Consider the following 21,791-nt stretch of genomic DNA (forward strand, 5'->3'; position numbering starts at 1 on the left):
GGCCGCCGCACGGCGGAGGGGCGTGGCTTCGTGGCGCTGGGCGTGGCTTCGCGGGCGGTGGGCGTTGCCAGCGAGCGGACTGGCAGCTTCCGCGGCGCCGCGCGGCGGTCGTGTTGGGTAGGGGAACGGGCGGCTGTTCCGAGCCGTCGTTTCTCGCTCCGCCACCATGGACTCGCGTAAGCTGAGCGAGCTGCGGGCCTTCGTCAGGCTGTGTAAGCAGAACCCGGGCCTGCTGCACACCGAGGAGCTGGGCTTCCTGCGCGAGTGGGTGGAGAGGTCGGTCACGGGCGACCGTGGGGAGCGGGGCTGAGGGGGGGAGGCGTGCCCGGCCGTTAGCGGGAGGGGGGAGCGGCACGTGGCGGAGCGAGGCCCCGCCGCGTGGCTGAGGAGGGGGGCGGAGGGGGCGCGATGTAGTCGTGGCGGGTTCGAATCCCTTCGTGGCTCCGATCCCTGCGCGCCGGAGGCTGGGGGGCGGTCTGGGTTGTTTGTTAAATGGTGGCTGTGCACGCGGCCAAAGTCGTGCCTCTCGGCCATCTCGCGGCTTTCCGTGCAGAACATTGCGTCCTGACTAACAACAAGCACGGTCTTCGTTAATAGGTGAAGCCGTTGCGGTCCGATCTCCTCACGGCGGGGCCGCCCTGGGGCTCCCTCAGCGCCGGGCGGGAACGGCCGAGCCCGGCTGCGTGTGTGTGTGTGAGAACCCAAACAGTGGTACTGCACAGCGTGCCACGCTGCTGCCATGAATTATTCATTTAGGTTTCTGTGCAGTGATGCTTGAACTTTTTCATGCGTCTGGTGTAGTTGTGGGAATATTCCGACTTAACTCCGCTTGGTTTTGCAGTGCCCGCAGCACATGTGCGTGTTTCCTATATGAAATATGGAAACGCACGGAATGCTTTCATCTTCTGTGGGCCCTCGGTCCCATTGCTAACGTGTGAGACCTCGGTGCCTCGCCCTGGGTCGCATCCATCCCTCTGTTGTGTAATTCTGGATGTGTGAGCAGAGGTTTTGGGGCGGGGGAAGAGAACAAGGCTGCCTTTGGCCAAAAGAAGCGTTAGGGAATGGAGAAACGATCTCTGATTTCTCATTTTTTCCATGTAATGCAGAGGGCTCTACTGACCAGATTCGCTTTAATGGAGTCTCTTTCTGGTTTTGCTCATGTATTTGAGCTAAATATTTGATGAACTTATACACTTGGGAATGTGGAACGGTGGTCACGAAATTACATTTCACGTCGCACTCGGGAAGTTTGGAGGGCCACCCTCCCTTCCACAAGGACAATTACGTGCTCTTATAGGGTCTCCCTGTTCTCTGCAAATGGCCTGAAGTTCATCGTGGCCTGGCTTCGGGTGGGAGCAAACCCGATGAGTTTTCTGTCTGTCAGCTTATCTGTAGTAATCTATGATTATATAGGTTAGTCACCAAGATGATGTTGCAATCGGTTACAGAATAACGATTAAATACAAATAAAATTCGGATTGACTTCTGTTTTTCTTAGCCTTCGTAGTTCATGAAATAGCATAAATGAAGTTGCGGGTGATCTATATATGTTAAGTGCATCTCATAGAGTTCAGAGCATGGCTGGGACCTCCTTTGGAGTGTGAAGAAGGTAGAGGAGACTGACTGAGTGCTTTCAGTCTTGATCAAGGTGTCAGGTTAAAATGAGCTGATCTCGAGCCTGACTTAAAAAGCTGTAGGATCTCAATGTTAGGTTGTAGTCTAGTTGAGCTGATTCCTCAAAGCCCTTCCTGTTTCTCCTGCATGTGTGCCCACTTCATTCCCCACTGTGTCAAACTAATTGTGTGGTTCCTCATTGAGCTGGTTGAGGCTGTTGAGTTGCTGGACACAAATGTAGTTGTTTTTCCCTTTCGGAGTATTCATAGCCAAAGCAATCGAGACTGTCCAAAGATAAGAATGTGGAGCAGAGAATGGGTGGAAAAGTAGTCCTTGTGGCAACCTGCTATAGATGTGATTAGATATTACATGAAACAGCTGGAGAATTCCACTTGTGCTTATTTCTGGCTGTTAAGCCAAGTCAATGTAATACAGAAGTTTATTCTATATTGAGGGAAATGCAGTCTGTAGAGAGAATGCTATTTAATGGGTAGTGGGAGAAAGTCACGGATATTGCAATGCATAAAAGAAATGAAATGGTTTTCTTGGCAGCATTTCTTAAAAATTATATAAGCATTTTAGACGAGAAAATTATCATGGTAATAGATTTTTATTAGTTCTCTTAAATGTTTTGATCTGTTTCAAAAATAATTATAGTTTTAATGGGAACCATAATAATAATACCTTGTCGTGAATTGAAAGCAAACTTGCTTTTTCAGGGAAAGAAGAAGAGAGCTTCATCCATAAGACAGCTTTCCCTTGTAAGAAAGGGAGGGTGGTATGTGTGATACACACGAGTGCAAACTAGGGTGGAAACCCAGTGTGCGTTACACTGCATTAAGGAAAATACGGTTCAATGTGTACTTTCTGATTGCTTTCACATTGAATTGGATTGTTGTATTTTTTGTCACAACAGAAAGCTGAGATTATCAGTACGACTTGAGTCAATAAAGTAGTTGGCATTGTTTTGATAATCTTACTGTTTTTTCTCTTCCCTTATTTGCTGAAAAGCATGGGAGGCACAATACCACCTGCTCCAGCCAGTGCTTCCACAGATGAGACAAGTAAGGTGAGACGTAAAGAGTTTGTAATTGCACAATAACATTTGGACACTGCAAAGATGATTGGGCAGGAAGAGAGAAACGAAAATTGCTGCTAAGTTTTACACAGACCGTGTGGGTGAATACAATGGGGTGAATAACTTGGGGAGGTAAGACTGAAGCATGCTCCACTGCATCCTGTGGGTGACAGTTTGTTATGGATGGCTTTCTAGTTTGTTTCAGTTGTTATCATGCTCCATTTCCTTAATCATGAATGCCTGATGTTCTCAACAATACAGATGGCATACAAAGTCTTGATTGCTCCTTTTTATGCAGTCATTGTCAGTTTATAAACCTCTTATGTAGCCATTGCTGGCTCAAATTATAACTTTACACGTCAAGAAGTACTAGCAAGCATGATAGGTGGGAAAGAGTTGAACTGTCAAGTTTTTAAGACAGTATTGTAGAAGAGGTTTTTGTTATTTATTTCAGGAGAGAATAAATTCAGCTTTTAGATGTTTATGGGAGAATTTTCTCAAGCTTGATTATTTTTGAAAAAAGCAGAATGCTTATTTTAGGCTTAACAGGATAGTGGGTGCTGGAGTTACTGGCTGATAAGAACTGAACTCTGCTGGGGGGTTGTTTATGCTTAGGTATAGCCTGTGGCCCTGAATGTATAGACACAGCTTCTGTCTGTGATAAAGGAGGTTGTGCCGTGCAGTGGGATGCAGAGGAACGTACTCAAGTAGTTAGAAGCTGCTAGGAAAACATTTGAAAGAATATTGTAAGTGTCATTGATGCTAGCTTATTGTTCCCTGCAGACGACCTTAGCTTAAAAGTATTTAGAGAATTTCTCATCCAAAGGATGTGTCGGTGGGCTGGAAGATTGCAAGGGCTAGTTAGTATTCATTGCAAGAGTGATTCTGAATTGGGTATTGCCTAAATCATTTTGTTTTGATTATTGAATTATACAGTTTGAAAGACTGGCTTTACCAATAATAGAAGTTTATGAGTCAAGATTTGGGCTTTGAAATATTAGCATGCATGACAGACTTAATCTCAGAGGAGGAAAAGAGGAGATCTGTGTCTTGAAAATAACTGTTTAGCCTTAGAACAGTCATATTCTTTGAAGATCAGTTCTGGATTTTTCAATGCCCTGCTATTTATTAGAGTGGGAGTAGATTATCAGTCAGAAATATGCATTTACAAATGTGTTTCTTTTTCAGGGCAAAGCAGAAGAACAGCCAGAGGAACCAGTTAAATCTCCTGAGCCAGAAAGTGAAGAGAGTGACTTAGGTGTGGAAGACAGATGACATTATCATGGTTAAAACATGATTCTGGAAATCTCTGTAAATGTAGTCTAAACTTGCTTTTTATTTTTTCCCCAGAAATTGACAATGAGGGAGTGATTGAACCTGATAATGATGACCCTCAAGAAATGGGAGATGAAAATGTGGAGGTAAGCACGAATCCTTCAATGGCTGTGGCAGCAGGAAAGAAGGGGAGAGGTTTGAATTTAGTCAAGAATAACAGTCACGGGGGGGAAAATAGTATTACCTGTTATCCCTAATATGTAGTCTGCTGCTACGTTGAATCTTCCAGCTAAAATCATGGTGACTAATATCTCCAAGATGGAAGCAAAAGATTAACAACCTTTTATACTATGGTTTAAATGTAAATTAAACAAAAACCTCTGGAGTCAGGTGCAGCTTCCTTTGGTGCTGTCTCAGCGTGATACTTACAGCATTTGGAACTCCATAACCTTTGAATTTTGTCTGGGTCTTTGATTTTGTTTACTTATTATTTTTAGGTAACTGAAGAAATGATGGATCAAGCTAATGAGAAGAAGATGGAAGCTATCAATGCCCTAAGTGAAGGTGATACATTGCTCAGTTGCTTTCTAATACATATTGAAGGACATAATGTTTGGTGCTCCTTTTAAAAACAAAGCAACAAAAAGAAATAAACCTTAATAAAATATCGTGGTCCTTTAGTGAGCACCTCCTAGAGGCAGAAAGCTTACTTCATATTAGATATCCAAAACTAACTAGAACATGAAAGCTTTTTTAAGTACAGTCTTCCCCATGTGGCTGTAATTTTTTGGGAAGTATTGCAGTACCTTAATTATACATCAACTGCTACAGTAGTTCCCTATATATATTATTAATGTCTCTAGTGGTTTGTCTTAATGCAGTGGAAAGCTGCATAATAAAGAGGTGACATCCTATGTGATTGCATGTGAAGTCAAACGTATAAACCTAACTCTGAAAGGACACCCTCTCCATGTAGTTCCAGAATTCATTTTGAAGTTTGTTCTTAAGTATTGTGGCAAGGATGGAAAACTGATTTTCCTTTGATAATGTTCCACTCAAGATGGAGCTGGGGGAATAGCACCATATAAGGCAGGTTTGGCAAGTTGGGTGTAGTCATTGCATAATGATGGAAACTTTACTGGTGCTCTTTTTCAGGTGAACTTCAGAAGGCTGTCGATTTGTTCACAGATGCTATCAAGCTGAATCCTTGTTTGGCTATCTTGTATGCCAAGAGAGCAAGGTGAGTCCTGAGAAACTAGTGATTTATGTTTCTGGCCTAAACTTAAATTGTCTTTGTTTGATTAATGTATAGTTCTTGCTTTTTTTTTTTTTTTTTCTTTTTTTAATCTGTTTGATAGGGGCTAGTGAAACAAACAATACATCGTATACTCTGTGTAAGTAAAGTATTGTAGTAAATACAGCAAGTTAGTGATTTAATTATTCAGAATCCAGAGGCTGTGATTCTCCATGTACTGTGTTGTTTTTTACTGCTTATATTAACAACTGGTGTCCTGGCAGTGCCTGTTTCTGATCTATTATTGAGTAGTCTTCTGAAGGATGGTCCAAGCCTTAACACTCAGAGCACTTATTCAGGGTCAGTTCAGCAGCACATCTCATCCAGCCTTCTGTTATTGTTAGCAGTCGCAGGTGCCTGTAGAATATGAACAAGGCAAGTAGGGTGGTACTCCTGCAGTTCTTTCAGCCTTTGGTTTATCTCATCTCAGAGGATTATTTGAAGCTATGCCCTTATACTTAATAGCTCTTGATGGCTTTTTCTTGTCTTGCTGTGATGATGTCAGTCTCCTGTTGAAAAACAAATTACTGTTTGCAGTGTTCTCTGGCAAGGAGTTTGAAAGCTTAACTAAATTAATTATGTGATTCTTTGTTTCTTGCCTTGAAGTTGTTATTTCGTTTGCTTCCTACTGATGTATAAAGGAACTAAGATCTTTTAAAGGTTCCTTGTTCTTGGTCTCCCTGCTACCTCTGATTTTTATAGACTGGAGTTGTGGTGTGCATTTTTGTTTGTTTTTGGATATATTTTCTGTTCCAGGCTATAAGGTCCTAATCTCTTTCCCTTGTATGGGAGGGAGCAGCTCTGTTCTTAAAATGATGCCTCTGTTCTTGCAATTTTATTTTTTTTTCAGTTCTGTTACAGCTGCTTTTGAGATTGAAGAACTGGACCAAAGTTTCACAAAGTATTCAAGTTGAGGTCTATTGTAGGTTTAGACAGCGATGTGATTATGTTATATTTTGATTACGGTCTTTGATTTTATGGTTTTTGATATCTCTGTATTGAAAAGCTTAAGAGACTGTTGATGAGATGTTGAAATCAGTTGATAGTACTGTATTAGTTGAAGGAATGCCTTTCTTAGACATGAAAATGTTTGAACCAAGGCACTGTGTACGCTGTCAGAAGAGTTCAGGGAGCAGCTCAGGATGAGATCTGCTTTTTGTAATTGGTCAGTGTAGAACTAACGAGGGTGATGACAGAGCCTTTATTTCAGAAATAGCCAAAGGTATAGGAAAAGATATCAAAAAGAAATTAACTCACCCCTTCTGGTAACAGTCTGGAGAAAAGGGTGAGCTGAGGAATGTGGCCCTGTGGAATGGAATTGCGCTTTGCATTTCCTTTTTTCACATGCATTAAAGTTGTTCTTGCTGGCAAGGCTCAACCTCAAATACTGAATGCTCACACTTTTTGCTAATGATTCACATAACACTGGTGGGGGAAACTAAATTTCAGTGGCTGTTAACGCTACAAAATCTTTTTGAATGTAGCTTTTCAAATGTATCTCATTAGCCTGCCTGTTAGTCATCCAAAATTATTTCCAGCTTAAGTTAGTAACTTGGCATTTCAATACATACAATAAATGTTCTTTTTCCCACAGTGTTTTTGTGAAACTACAGAAGCCAAATGCTGCCATTAGAGATTGCGACAGAGCCATCAAGATTAATCCTGACTCAGCACAGACTTACAAATGGAGGGGGAAAGCGCATAGGTAATGAACTGCAACTGTTCTTGATGTTGTCTTTACTTGGAGAGGAACGAATCTGTTTATGCTTTTTCTTTCTCTGTTTCTCCATGAAATGTCAATTTTGTATGTGAGAGAAGTAGTTGTGAGCCAAGAATCCAATATCTTAAGTGCATATCTTGCAAGAAAGAAGGGATGGTGGTGATTTATTAATGGTCACTTAAGAATAATCTGTCTGGCACAGTCTTTTTTTTCTTGCCTTTGATAAGCCATCTTCTTATGACTTACTGTCATTTGGAAGATCGTTTTCTAATCATTTGCTAAAGATTATGAGATCTGGCAGTGTGGGTATTATTCGTGACATGCAGCCTAACTGAGAAGGCTGGGATTAATGGCTCTGTGAGATGAAGTACTGTGACCCCTTAGGAATGGCCGCATTCACTTAACTCTTTGGTTGTCACAAGTTTGTCTAAATGTGTATCAAGTAGTGCTGCACAGCAGTTTTTATAACTGTTTGGTTAAGACATGGTGCACCTGGTTAGGTAGGATGTTTAGATGCTGAGTAGATGTGCACTTAGGCTTGATTTGGCAGTAGTGTAGGCTTGTACAGAACACTGAATGTGTAGCTTCACACTGAGCATGTGCCCAGTTTTGCTGAGTGTTTATTAGTATGCTTTACGTGTTTAGGTAGAGTACGTTCTCCCTGAGAGACCATTCTTGTTCATTGCAAAGAATTACACGAGCTGATTTAGTTTTTCTTCTTGATTTTTACATCACACAAGAGTTACAGTAAAAATATGGAACAAGCAAGCGTGCTCTAATAGCATCATAGTGCACATATTACAGAAAACACCATGATTATTAAACTTGAAACTACGTAGATAGCTTTGGAAGAAGTTACCGAGTGTCGTGTGGTTGTAAATACACAAAACAACTACTAACAGTTTGCTTTCTGGCTTCTGAATGGTGTCCTCTGAATTCCAGACTTCTGGGTCACTGGGAGGAGGCTGCTCATGATCTTGCTCTAGCCTGTAAACTGGATTACGATGAAGATGCTAGCGCCATGCTGAAGGAGGTGCAGCCAAGGGTAAGTGGGAAGTTGACAATGGAGGTCCTTCTTTGTTTTAGTGACATTGCTGTCTTCATATGCTTGGGCTATGGGAATGTTCATGTGTCAACGTCAGTGTTCATCTGACACTTCAAACTGAGTTTATAAATGATTCTCTGTCTTCAGTCATTGCTGCCTTGACTGTTAGGAAATCAGGTCTCTGGGACTCAGTATATAACCAAACAATGAAATGTTCCTTTTTAAAACCTTAATAAAAAAATCTGATTTTGTTGAAGTTATCCAGGCATTGTTATCACAGTGATGGTTGTTGTTTTCTTCCCTAAAATGTTTTCAAACCAACCAAGCTTCATCCTATGTGTTTTGCAAGGGAAGTGTTCTTGGCTGTGAAAAGTGCTTTCATTTGTCTACCCCATGAGGGCAGCATAATTCCTTTGAGACTGATGTTCACTTTTTCCTAAGTGATTGATCCCAATACTGTTCTAATAAAGTGCTTGAGTAACATCTGTAACACCACTGATTGTAGGCTTTCTTTCTCTTCTCTTTTACATTTTTTTTTTTTCTTAAGTGATTTGTAGACCACAAGTTGCAGTTGTTGCATTTTACTGAGTTTACATTGCAAGGTCTGGAGGAGGGTGAGGATGGGAGTTGTATACCTGTGGTTTGCAGAGCCAGTTCCAACCAACTCCGAAAATGGACCCACTCCTGGCCAAAGCTGTGTTCATTGCAACTCTACGATGATGTGTGTAAGAAAGGGTAAAGCATGCTGTGCAGCAGCTGTGAGAGGGAAAGGAGTGAGGGAGAAGTGTGCAGCTGTGTAGACACCAAGGTCAGTGAAGGAGGAAGGTGCTGGTGCAAGGATTTCTGTGCAGCCTGTGGTGAAGAGTGCTGTCCCTGTGGAGCCTGTGGAGAAGCCCATGTCACAGCAAGTGATTGTGCTGTGAGGGAAGCCGCAGACTTTGGAGGGCCCCATGCTGGATCGGGCTACTAGCAGGAACTACAGCCTGTGGCAGACCCAGGCTGGAGTGGTCTGTTCCTGAAGGGAATGTACCTGCGGGGAAGCCAGTGTGGAGCAGATCATGAAGGACTGTGTACCACTGGAACAGAAGGAATGTGTGAGGAGGAGGGAGCAGCAGAAACGAGCTGTTACAAGCAGGCCGCAAGCCCTCTTCCCAGTCCCAGCTGTATGACTTGGAGGAGAGGAGGTAGAAGAGGTGGGAATGGAAGGCTGAAGTTGAGACTGGTAGGGAGAGATGTCTTTTAGTTTTGTCATTGTTTCTCATCATTCTACTCTATTTGGCAGCAAGTTAAATTAATCTTTCTCCAGTTGATTCTGTCTTGCCAGTGACAGTCGTTGGTAGGATGTTGCCCTGTTGTCTTGACTCATGAGATTTTTTTCATTGTTCTCCTATTGAGGAGAGGGAGCATGGCTCAGTGAGCATCTGGCAGTCAACCAAGGTTAACCTGCAGAATACATAAACATTTCCATAGTGAATAGCTCAAGTTTTTAGTCTTCCTGGCTTGCCTTTGCAGAAAACACTCACCAGCAAAACAACTGAAACCATCTTACAAGCAATTAGTCTTCTGTGTCAGAGACTATTGATCTGTTGCAGGTCTTCTAGGTCTTATGTCTTGAATTTTTTTTATACATAAGAGCTTAATGGTTGGCTGAGAGGATTTTTTTTATTTTTATTTTTTTCCCCTCAGTTGATATGCATGTGCACGGAATAAGCAGAGTATGCCTATGATGTGCTGAGATGTACTTGCTAGGGGTGTGCCAGTTTGTGTATGTAGCTTGAGGAACAAATGTGTGATCTTTCCATCACATGAAGTGAAAGTAATGTTTTCTTTCAGCTGAACTATTCTGTTTGCTGATTAGTTCACTCCCATCTTTTGCAGCACTTCTTGATTAAGTAGCACTTCTAGTTTGAGTTATATTCTGAGGATGTTTAACTTAACCTGAGAAATACTTAAAAGCCATGAAAGTTAAAACTTTAGAAGCTTTTGGGTTTTTTTAAATAAAAAAAAGTAATGGAGCTATTTCATAGCTATAACATCAGATTCTGATGGCATATACTGCTTCTGGTGTCAGTCCTGCTGCCTGCAGTGTGCTTTCTCTGGCAGATATACTTTGATAAATATATGGTAGGAAATCTATATCTAATGGTTAAAATAAATTGTATCAAAAGATAACAACTTGCAAATCATTTATTCTTTCAAAGTACCCTTTAAATGAGTAGAACAGAATGCATAGAAGAGTATGCATATGTAAGAGGGGCTTCCAGCTGTAGTTGATTCTAGCTGTTCTTCTGTTCCTCAACTTTGACGTAGGAGAATGTTACAGAGCATCCATCGTACCTGGTATTGTCCTTCAAAGCTCTGCAAATAGCAAGATGAACCGTGTTTTGAAATGTCATAAAGATGCATTCTGTTTTCAGGAATTGTGCTGCAGTTAGCATTCTGTTATTAAGATCAGCCTGGAGTGGGGAGCCCTAGAGAGTTCACTGTTAATGAGTCTCCTCTGCTGGATTTGAGGTGTTGTTACCTTTGAGAAGAAGACAGGAAACAAACTTGTTCCCACCTGTCTCTCTTGATTCAGATATTCTTTGGCCTGCTCAAGTCTAGCTGTGTATGGTGCACCTGGAACAGCTGTAGCTCTAACAAGTGTTTCTGCAGGGGGAATTATACTTCCTGTTATTGTGCCAGTGAAAATTCCTTTCTCCAGGGGCAATTGCTGGTGTCAGCCTTGTAGAAATTAATATTTCAGCACAAAAACAGGAAGGAACGTGGAGCTATTAAATGTTAAAATTCTAATGATGGTGTAAGTCCCAGAGCTTTACAGGAAGAAACATACTGGAGCGGAGTGCGTGGTCTGGTGAATCCAGTGAGGACATAGTATGTGCAGATAACTGATTGTTGTAGAGAGGAAGTAGCACTTCTGTGATGTGAAGTCAAATCTTATTTTTATAAGAACTGATGAATATAGATTATTACAAGACATGCATGTCTTTTATAATGAAATAAGTAGAAAGTAGCTGAAGTCTTGTAATTGTATTGTAACAGGCTCAGAAAATTGCAGAGCATCGCCGAAAGTATGAACGGAAACGTGAAGAGAAGGAAATCAAGGAGAGAATGGAAAGAGTGAAGAAGGCACGAGAGGAGCATGAGAGAGCACAAAGGGTGAGTACTTAGGCTTTACTATTGCTTAAGGTTTTGGAGAGTGGTGCAGTTATTTTGTTTTAGATGAGCTGTGTGGGAGAATCGTTTCCATTTTAAATCTTAAATCGTAGGGAGTTTATTTTTTTGCATGCTTGACCAATTGTGGAATCTGAAGAAGGGCACCTTTTGATGTATCTGTATCTGTTGCTTCTGACAAAGATAAGCTCTGGAATCTCTAGGAATCTGTATTTCAAGCATTCATTTACTATGTGACTTTACCTGAATAGCATTCACTTAATATTTGTCTCTAGAACTGGGATATTTTAACTTCAAAATAATCATTTGTATCTCCTCTGCACTTTCTGACTACGGTTCACTTCCTTTTTCTTCTTGTTTTACCAAAGTATTTTTACAGCATGTGTTAGGGGTGGGGAATTGGTTCTAAAAATTAAGCTAATGGGCTAAAGCTGATCATGTGGTTCATGTTCGGTAGAAGCACACTCTCTGTGACTTCACTGCAATAACATGAAAATTGTTGTTTCTTGTCTGGGGCTTTCTATGTTGTGAATATATTTGATAATTCCTTTAGCTTGTCAATATTAAACAGTCTCAGCTATTTTTTTCCCCCTAGAACCCTTTGAGCAGTAGAAAGCAGGTTGCAGTTCCATAGCTTTGTTTGGAATTATGTGCTTTCTTCTACAGGAGGAAGAAGCAAGACGACAAGCAGGAGGAGCTCAATTTGGTGGTTTCCCAGGTGGCTTCCCAGGTATGCATTGTTAAACGCCAGTACTTGTTACCTGAGGTAGAAGTGACTGCTTGTTTTTTCCTATATACAGTATTAAAACCACAGTTTAGGTGGCATTTATTCTCAAGACAGGGAAAGGAAAAATATTTATAGTCAAGTATTAAATTTGTATTAAACAGCTGAGCGTTAGTAGGGGGAGGGATGAGATTCTCTTAATTGCGTTGTTTCTGGCTAACAAGTAGAGGGAAAACCAATCAGTAGTAATGATTAATAGAGTGAAAAGATTTAGGCCTGAGAGAAGAAAGATGCGATGTTTGCTTAGTAGTATGTGCTGAAAATGTAGTATAAAATATTTTCTGTAGTACTCAGGGTGGCTTGGACCCATCTTGCTCAAGAACAGTAGTTGTAAAGCTGAAAATTGATTTGAATGTTAGCTTCCAAACATTTCAGTTTTCCCTATTGTTTAACAGAATAGTTTCCCAAAGGGAATAGTGCAATTTTTGTACAGTTCCATGTAGATCAGTCTTTCTGTGTCATTTTTGGGTGCAGTCAGTTGCAGAGAAGCAATAGTGGGTGCTTCAAGATCAAATTGTAGTTGTGATGGGTTGAATGCATGCTCCAAATAAATCAGCTTGTCAAGGGAGGCAAATAGAGACCATATCTGCCTCAGGGCTTTTTTTTCAGTTGTGATTGTGACATTTTTTTCCCCCCCAAATCTAAAGTTCTTGCTGCACACTGAACAAGCCCAGGACATTTTGCTGCTGATTTAATTCTGCCCTCAGTTGCTCATCCCTGGCTTTCAAAAGTCTGAATTTCTTGATTTGATATGTACTAAGTTTACTAGAAAATAATTGTATTTGTGTACAAAGTGCTGATCCTAACTGGGTCCTCCTGTTCGACTGGGTTAAAAACGTTGATGAAGCAAGTTTTTCACAGAGCCCCTGCTTTCCATTCTGTGAAACAACTCTTTGCTTTGTGGAAGGCATAAAATTGGGGTTGTATGAGTGGAAGGATGTTTTGTTTGTTTTGTTCCGTGTCAGCGAGCTTCTGTACAGATGTATTAAATGTTCTTCATCACGCATTCTTGTGTCTTGGGGTTTGCAGGTGGATTTCCTGGGGCTATGCCTGGAGGTATGCCGGGAATGGCAGGTATGCCAGGTCTCAATGAGATTCTCAGTGATCCAGAAGTCCTTGCAGCCATGCAGGTGAGTGTTTGATTAGAATCGAAGCTGAATGCTCAGAATGAGAGAGGAACATCTCGGGGAAGCCAAGGGAAGAGAAAAAGATGTGACCCACTGAATAGCCGTGAGGGTACTTGCTTATTTCTGTTGCAAAATTTTCTCCTTGTTTGTGTGTACAGCTTGTCCAGACTGTCTGGATTCTATTTTTTCAAACTGACAGGGATTTAATTAAAGGTGTCGTGTTGTGTCCTTTTTCTTTCCCCATACATCCTTCCTCCTGCCCCGGCCATATACTAGATAGAGCTTTTAAGCTTTTTTTTGAGTCTGTGGTTATTTTCTACATAGTATGATTCATTTCCTCTTTTTTCACGAATGCACCCACACTGTGGTGAGGTAATTATGCACAAATGAAAAATTATTGTTAATATTGTTGCAACACAATGTATTGCAATAGTGTTGAGAATTGCCTTTCTCTTCAGGGAACGAAGGGACAAAATAGTATTAGAATATTAGAACTATTAGAATAGTTCCACATCTGGTATTTTCTAAATTTGTGTTTGGAAAGCCTTCTTCCTTGGTAGGATTGATTGACTACTCACTTGCTTAGTTGCTTAGGTCATTGAACAGCTGTGATTGGTATCTAAATAGATAAAAGCATTGCATGGGGCCGTCATTTGATATGCCCTAAAATTATGAAAAAGGTATGGCTTTCCGTGCAAAAATTCATGAGATCTCTTAGTAATTACTGGTTTATTGACGCACACCTTTACTTACTCTGCCACACACAGCAATGTCATCTTTCATCAAACTGTCCAAAACAAACAACAACAGAATACCCACGACTTGCAGTTGCATTCATTACCTGGCTCGTTTATGCTGTAACACAAGACTTGGAAATTGGAGTTGCTGAAAACAGCTCTGAAGTGCAGTTAAATGTTGAGTGCTTAATACGAGCCTTTAAAAAGGCTCCAGTGCATGCTGATTATGTATATTCCAAAATGGTACAGTATTCTGATGCAAGAACATAGATTGATGTTTTCTCTGGAGCCTGTTAGCAAAGCTTTAAGATTCTCGTTGGTCTCTTTTGCAAAATGTTTAAATCTAGGTAAGATTTAAATATCTGCACTGCCTTCACCCTACTGAGATGTCTGCTTGCATTCTTATATCCTTTCTGAATCAGCAGCACAAGCTATAGTTTAAGAGTAGGTTTTACTGCTTGACTTGATTCTGCTCAGGGCAGCTATGGAATATGTTTAAGGATAATGGAAGATGATAGCTGTTATTGAGGCTAGCAACGAGGTTGCAAAAAAATCTGAAGGTACTGATTCACACAAGTCTCTCCCAGATCATTAATATCAAAGTGTTATTTTAATTGAGCGTGTGTAGAGTCTTTTCATTGCAAAGAGTTATTCCTGAAACTGGAGTTTTCTGAGGGTGAAGACCTTCCCAATCTCTTAGTGGTTATTAACAACTTTGTGACAGCTCTCCTTTTGCTTGCATCAGTATATGCTTCTTGCAGTTCTTTTCAAGGCTTCTTAACTATACCAATTGTGATTTTTCTGCAGTGAGTTCTAATGTATGTAGCTTGTTCTGAAAGTAATGCCTTCTACTTAGGTCCACGGAAACTACAACAGACACAAAGAGTGCAATAACACTACTTGACAGTGCAAATTATGTTACAAAACACTATTTTTCAGCATAGTTGAAGTTTGTTTTTTTTCTTCAGTGATGAGCAAGAGCCTGCGTGCCACACATGTAAAAATCTGCGTGGCAGTCTGGAATGTGGCTTGTCTTTCACATCACTGTCACCACTGCTGAAATGCACCACCCAAGACCTCACTGTGCTCACACCCACTGTTTGGTCTCCATAAACGTTCAACAAGCATCGGTGACTTTTAGTGGGTGCCTTTTATTCCATGTGGAGAAATTCATTGAGACACCTTTGCTTCCTCTGTGCTTCCATGTCAGACACCATTTGGTCAGAATGTCCCTCTGCTGCCCTCTGTCACATGGCAGCAAAACGTAATGGAGTATTGGTGGGAAGGTTCAGCTTCTACTGCCATACCACCACCGTCTGCCTCTGACATTGTGGGCCAACATAATAAAATAGGAAGCGTTGCTTTCAGAGCAGCCCTTGTGCATTATTTTCATTTCACTTGCCTAAGCTCTGTAGTCACCAGAAGTAGTCGAAATGGGTAACATGGGGTGAGACATCTGGGGAATGTTTTGTTTACTTTTATCTTTTTGGCTGTCTAGAGGGTGTTGTAGTATTTCAGGTCTCCTGTGCACAACTTCTAAACACAAATGTCACGCTGTATCCAGAGAAACACAAGCAGTCATGGTCAGATATAAATTATTTTTTAAAAAGAACGGTGTGTAAAGTGCATGTAAGGATTGCTTTCTTGCTATATGTTGAACACAAGCTTCTGCCCCAGTGTGTAACATAAAGGGGGAAAAAAAAAGGAATACTGTTAAGTGTTTTCCCTTAATGGTGTTATTCATTCTTCTGCAGTTGAAGACAGGACCAATAGAAAACTGAATGTTTCACTAATGCCATTTATACTGTGGTTTACTTCTTCAGTTCTCAGCATGTGTAAAACATGATTTAGCCGTGTGGGTGTTGGAGTACACACCCTCCAGATGCAGTTTTGGATCAGACTTGTGTAACAGCTATAGTCTGTGTCTGGTGCTACAATAGATACATGATGAGTGTTACTGTTGCACAGACATCTTCTGAGGACACTGGTTGGTTTTTGATGGTTTCCAAGGAGTACGTCTGTGGTAGCAATGGAATAGAAGTCTAGGGAAGATTGTATCCCTCGATGAAACTACACGAATGCTAGAATGAAGAGAAGGTGAAATTACAGCTTTATACTGGATGTAATAAAGAGCCTCTGTTTTGTTCTGGATTAAAGAAAACTTGAATCTTTCATGCAGAAGTTGCTTATAATGGAAATGTTTTCCAGATCAAGAGGCAAGATTGAGTTGTGCAGATCTGTTAAAGAACATCATACTAAACATGCTTGTGTGAAATAAGTAAAAACAATTCTATGTAGGTTACTCTGAAAGTAATGCCTCCTGTTTATTTCAATGGAAATCACAGTAGATGTAAAGCAGACAATAACACTGCTTGAAAGGCACCGCTTGCTGCCTCACTGTGCTTAACATCTGCTGCTTAATCTCTATAAACCTTCAGCAAGTTTCAGTGAATGCCTGGCTGTCATTTTTTCTGAATGGAGGAATTCAGTGACACACCTTTGCTTCATGAGCATTTCCATTTTGTCAGCCTGCCCCTCTGCTGCCATCTGTCAAACGGCAACAACACGTAATGGAATGTTGCTGACAGAGTTCTGCTTCTACTGCCATGCCACCACCATCTGCCTCTGATATCATGAGCCAACATAATAAAGTATGAGGCATTACTTTTGGAGCAGTTGTTGTAGTTCAGTAAAAGTCAAAAGTGTGCCTGCAATACAGGAAGAAGTATTAGAGTGTTTTCCATACTAAGTAGGGAAGATAACCTGTCTTGTGTTGACCAGTGTCTTTAACATGTATGTGAATGCATTTATTTACTGTGACACATCAGTGCCATGAGAGAAGATTCTTTTCCAGTTGTTATTTCCCAGAGGAAGTAGGGAATACCTGAAAATCAGATGTATGTTTAAAAGCCAGGTGCTGCCACATCATCTGCTTGCAGTCCAGCAGATTAAAGTTTCTGCTGCCGGAAGGAAATCGGGTGAAAGGGATGCTGTTGCGTGGAGGAGGGTTATTCTGCCATGACTGATATGCATGGAGGTCTCCATTATAGACTACTTCTAAAAATGCCCTTGTTTTTGCTTTTTTCTGTCCTGCAGGATCCAGAAGTTATGGCTGCATTCCAAGACGTTGCCCAGAACCCAGCGAATATGTCCAAGTACCAGAACAATCCCAAGGTCATGAGTCTCATCAGTAAATTGTCTGCTAAATTTGGCAGTAAACCGTAAAATCCCTGGTTCATAAAAATAATTTTTGAGTGGGAAGGATTGATTTGGCTAACCAGTGTTGCAATAAAACAAACCATTGTACCTCTGATCTTCTTAAGAAGAGAAATTGTGTGTTCTAAGGAGAACTGCTCTCTAGCCCCAAATGTTGACTTTATTCAATGATTGGTTTACAGCACTCAAATTATATTCAGATGACCTAGTTTAAGCCATGCCTCCTTGTCCAAGAAATGCAATGTTTTATGGCAAGTATGAAATACAGTTTAACATTCCTGTGAGTGTAATATTCCAGGAGTGTAAGATAAAAGCTTCTCTTTGTTTTTTGGGTTTTCTATCATTTCTTTTTTCTTTAATTATTTTTCTTCAGAGAACAAAAAGCGAGGAACTTAGATGAAGTCTGTCTTAATCTAGTTAGGACAGAAAAACTGACCTACTCATAAGTAGCAAAGGTGGGATAAATCTGAAGAATTAACTGGATAAAGGAATTGCCTGCAAATACAAGTCCATATCAGGTTTTTTTGTTCATTTGTTTTTTTAAATGAGTGACTGACTTTATATAGATATTGAAATGATCAGAATAACCATGATAGTTAGTTACACACTGGAACTTCTGGCAGTACTGCAAATATTACATTATTTTTGATCAGCACAGTTGTACAGCAAAGGTGCTGTCCCGTCCTTTGCACAGCCTGGCATGAAGTACGTGTTGTGGAGGCCACAGAAGTTTTGTTACTAATTCAGATATTGTCCAGCATGTTTATGTAATGTTGAGTTTTTGGTTGTTTTCTCTAATCAGTCTGGGTATGGGAGGGCAGCTTACTGTCTGTGCTTGTGCTCTTGTCCTTGCCCAGTTGGCAGGTCCTCATCTGGTAGCACTTGCCCTTCCTTGGGGCGTGCTTGCCAGGTTTCATCTATTTGGAAACTTTAGGGAAGGAATCTGTTCCCATTGCTACCTCTGTCTCATTGAATGCAAGCCATCCAGAACATGTAAATACAGAGTTATAGATTGATGATGGGGAAAATGCCCAACAGAGTTGCAGCTCGGGGTTCTGAATTGGTTTGAGTCCTTACGTGCATACAGATAAAATGTATTGGCCGAAGTCCTGTGTCCATGCGGAGATGATGACTCTTCCTCCAGTGCATACTGTAGTCTTCCATCTTTTTTTTCTTTTTTTTTTCCTTTTTGTTTTAAAGAAAAAGAGGTGGGGAGAAGGGAGAGGAAGGAAGGGATTTTTGTGATTTCATATGTCTGTATTTTTGAGACTTGGGATATGGAGGAAAAGATGAGGTAACTAAAGCAGACAGAACGTTCTTCTAATGCTTGTGAATTCTGAGCATGTGTATTCCTGAAGCTGTTTCTGTGCTGTTAATGATGTTCGGTTGTCTACTGTAAGGACCAGCGTTGCCTCTGTTTGTCTTGGCTAAAACATCTTTCTGTGGAAAAATGATCATAATTAACTGTTCACTGCTCGAGTCTCAACATCCATTTGTTACTCTGATAATTCTGTATCCTAAGCCATAACTGTTGTTACCATTTTTAAGTAAATCTGGATCGGTGTAGGAATTAAAAAACAAAGCAAAAAGTAAATCCCCAAATGCTTTTTCTCATCCTAATGACCCTGCGGAATATAATGTGAATCTTTTTGCTGTAAAGATATAGTTCTGAATACTTCTAGTAGCCTTTCAAAATAAAGTATGGTTTTGGAAAATAAAACTTCTTGGATTCGCGTAACTTTCTGATAAATCCTATTTTGCTGAAGTTGAATGTGGGAATGCTTCAATTAAACTGTATATATATAATATGACCTGTGATTTAAGTTAGAACTAAGTGCTTAATGCTTTCTCTTCATGACCAAGCAAATTCAAGCTGTGATGGAGTGTTGCTTTGAGCCCAGCTTTTGATCATGCTCTGATCTCCTTTTCCCAAGAGGAGAGGCTTGAAGTAGGCCACCCCTCAGCATAGGCTGAAGCTGTTTCTGCTTCATTCATGCTGTTGCGTATATGTTCTGTGTGACTTAGTCTTTAATACAGATTAATTCCCTATGGTTTCCTCTTACTTCCTCTTGGCTGTTTGTTCTGTCTACCCATGGCTAGTCAAAAGTCGGAAGCTACCCCAGTAGAAATGGTCGCTTGTGTGTCCTGTCTGCTCGCTTACACATCAGTTACCCTTATTCAGAGTTAATTGATGCTAACAAAATGTTCTCCCGATTCTTTTGGCTTTAGCTTTAGCAGCGTAGCTGAATTCATTTGTCTGACTGGGAGTGCACATCCCATGACTCGTTTATGTGGTCTTTGTTTTCAGTGCTGTCTGGTAGGATAGTTGAAGAGATCTTTGGACCTCATCTCAGTTCCTCGGGATGCTGCATTGACACCTAAGCAGCTAAAATGCTTTGAACAGAAGTGCAAGTGCAAAAACATAACTGCTCTGGAGAAGAGCAAAGATGAGGGTAGTTCCTGTTCTGGGGTATAGGTAGCTATATGAGCAAGTAACTTTTCTGTTCAGCACTTGCTCCAGTGTTTACTGGCAGCTCCTTCAGGTTCATTGCTCCATTGCAGCAGAGTAGGGGTTGTGCTTATCAGTACAGCAGCAGTAATCAGCTTAGCTGACAACTTGACTTTGAGAACAGCGTGCTTTTTAAAAATTGCTCCCATTTCCCTGTTGGACGGTGAATGAAAGGCACTTAACAAAGTAGCTTGGTTTTCCTTACTTTGGAAGGTGATAATCAGATGGGTGGGAGCCAGACTGTCTCAGATTTGGACAAAACTGGGCTGATGGTGTCAATAAATGAGTATTAAAAAGCTACGTGAAGGTAAAACCACGTGGTGAAACAGCACGGTTTGTTATTTGCAACAAGCTGGAGATCCAGATAACCTGCCTTGAAACACCACTGCGACTTTCTTATTACTCACAGGAAGTAAGCAGTGTTGCTGTGGGAGCTTGTAGAAACTGCTGTCTGAACAGAATCCTTCATCCAAAGAGACAGGAGGTAAGGGCCTTAGCCGGGATGAGCTGGAGTCAGGTCAGCTTTGAGTACCTTCCTATGGGTTGTAGCATGCTCCTGATGGGAGTTTGGAACCCTCTGGGACTCCCACAGGACATCTGTGATGAGTGCAGTGATTTAGTGATTGTACAGCAGGAGGATCTGTTGGATTAGTGGTAAGGCTGGAGAGTTGTTTCGTTGGCTGCAGCCTGGTCTGCAAGTGGCTGGTGCCAGTGCAGAAGTAGATTGGTGTCCTCGAGCAGGAGAGCAATAAGGTAGGAATATGGTAGCAGGCTGTCATTGTTCTCATTGTTCTGATGCTTAGATAAAGATGTCTCGTGAACCTGTTTCAGAGCTTTGCAGAGGTGAGCCTTGTACAGTGTTTCTACATACTGTAGAAATGTGATTCTGAATTAGCAAAGAGATGGAGTAAAGAGGACTTCCACAGGCAACTGTGTTGAGTATTACAGAGCAAGTCATGAGGGCTTCAGGGGAATGATAGAAACAACTGCAAGTATGGGGGAAGCAGGAATGGTTTTTGTGTGATAAAGAAATAGATCTGTTTGCGTGGTGACCGGCTGATTTGTGCTACAAAGCAACACAAATCGTCAGGTGTCTCTGGGGTACAAGTAGTTGATCACCTTGTGAATCAGAGTTTAGGCAAATCTCATTCTCCTGGTATGGTCCTCACAAACAGGAACTTTGTGAGGCAAAGCTTCCTTCATCCCCCCTGGCTGGAGGTCCTGGTGAATGTAAATACTAAGGACTGTCCTGTAAATCTGAGTCTTGATAACTAACCAAGTCAAGGTGTTAACTTACAATTTTGCTAATTAAATGTGTTATTACTGTACCTGTCTGATGTACAAATACACTTTGGAAATGTATATTCTAGATGGATGGTCTCAGACAAGCTTGAGATCTGCCTGTCAATAAACGAATGTATTTGCAGAACGTGTGGTGGCTCTTTGGGTGGCAACATTTGGCACTTTTTGTGATTTATGCACTTAAGTACATTAGTTTATTAAAAAAATAAAACAGCTTTTTTATTTTTTTATTTTTTTTATGCACTAGCACTTTGGTGGCTACAAGAAGTCAGATCCTACTAGCTGTAGTTAAATGTGGAAGATGACAAGACTTGGGGTAGCAGCTTACCGTGAAACTTCTTCCTTAAGGACAGCAAATAGAAGCAGAGATGGTAAGTATAGCTTGTACAGAGCAAAAGCATTCAGAAAGAGAAGGTGCTGTACATGAGCTGTGAAATAAGGAAGTGAAGTCTAACTCCGTTAATAGGAAAGGGATAGTTCCAGAATTAAAACCTTTGGTTTCCTAAATCGAATGTTCTTACTTAGGAGGGTAAAACTCTAATGTTGGAATATGGCAAAGTTTGTGCTGGGTGTTCTACGTATGCTCACATGGGAACAGAAGGAACGTGGTACGCAGGTTTGCTAGGACCTGTCCTACCAACACAAGGCTGAAGGAGACAATGTCCTGCATTGCATGGCGTGACAATATTTGAACTCCCTAGCAAAGAACAAGTTCACTGGATGAAGTGATGGGCGCTGCCTGTGGGGATGGGAAGGGATGATCCTTCTGGATTTCCTGGAGCCCAGACAAACCATCAACTCTGCTTCAGCTTAACACTGACTAAGCTGAAGGCTTTTGTCCTATCGCAGTTCCCCAGGAGCAGAGGCTGACCTCCACCTGGCCACAGCCTCCTCTCAGATCACTGTGGAGAGCCTT

General features: G+C 41.1%; 1 protein-coding gene across 1 annotated transcript; it reads left to right on the plus strand.

The window, feature by feature from the left end:
- The first annotated feature begins 40 nt into the window (after positions 1-40).
- On the plus strand, positions 41-21,000 carry ST13 (ST13 Hsp70 interacting protein). The gene is made up of 12 exons (XM_072326722.1): positions 41-276; positions 2,626-2,683; positions 3,881-3,950; positions 4,043-4,113; positions 4,465-4,531; positions 5,123-5,207; positions 6,856-6,966; positions 7,924-8,026; positions 11,069-11,185; positions 11,867-11,930; positions 13,014-13,114; positions 16,945-21,000. The coding sequence occupies exons 1-12, from the start codon at positions 167-169 to the stop codon at positions 17,071-17,073; spliced, it is 1,086 nt and encodes a 361-aa protein (XP_072182823.1). The 5' UTR covers positions 41-166; the 3' UTR covers positions 17,074-21,000.
- The last annotated feature ends 791 nt before the right edge of the window (positions 21,001-21,791 follow it).

Source organism: Excalfactoria chinensis, chromosome 1, assembly GCF_039878825.1.
Source record: "Excalfactoria chinensis isolate bCotChi1 chromosome 1, bCotChi1.hap2, whole genome shotgun sequence".
NCBI classification, from domain to species: Eukaryota; Metazoa; Chordata; class Aves; order Galliformes; family Phasianidae; genus Excalfactoria; species Excalfactoria chinensis.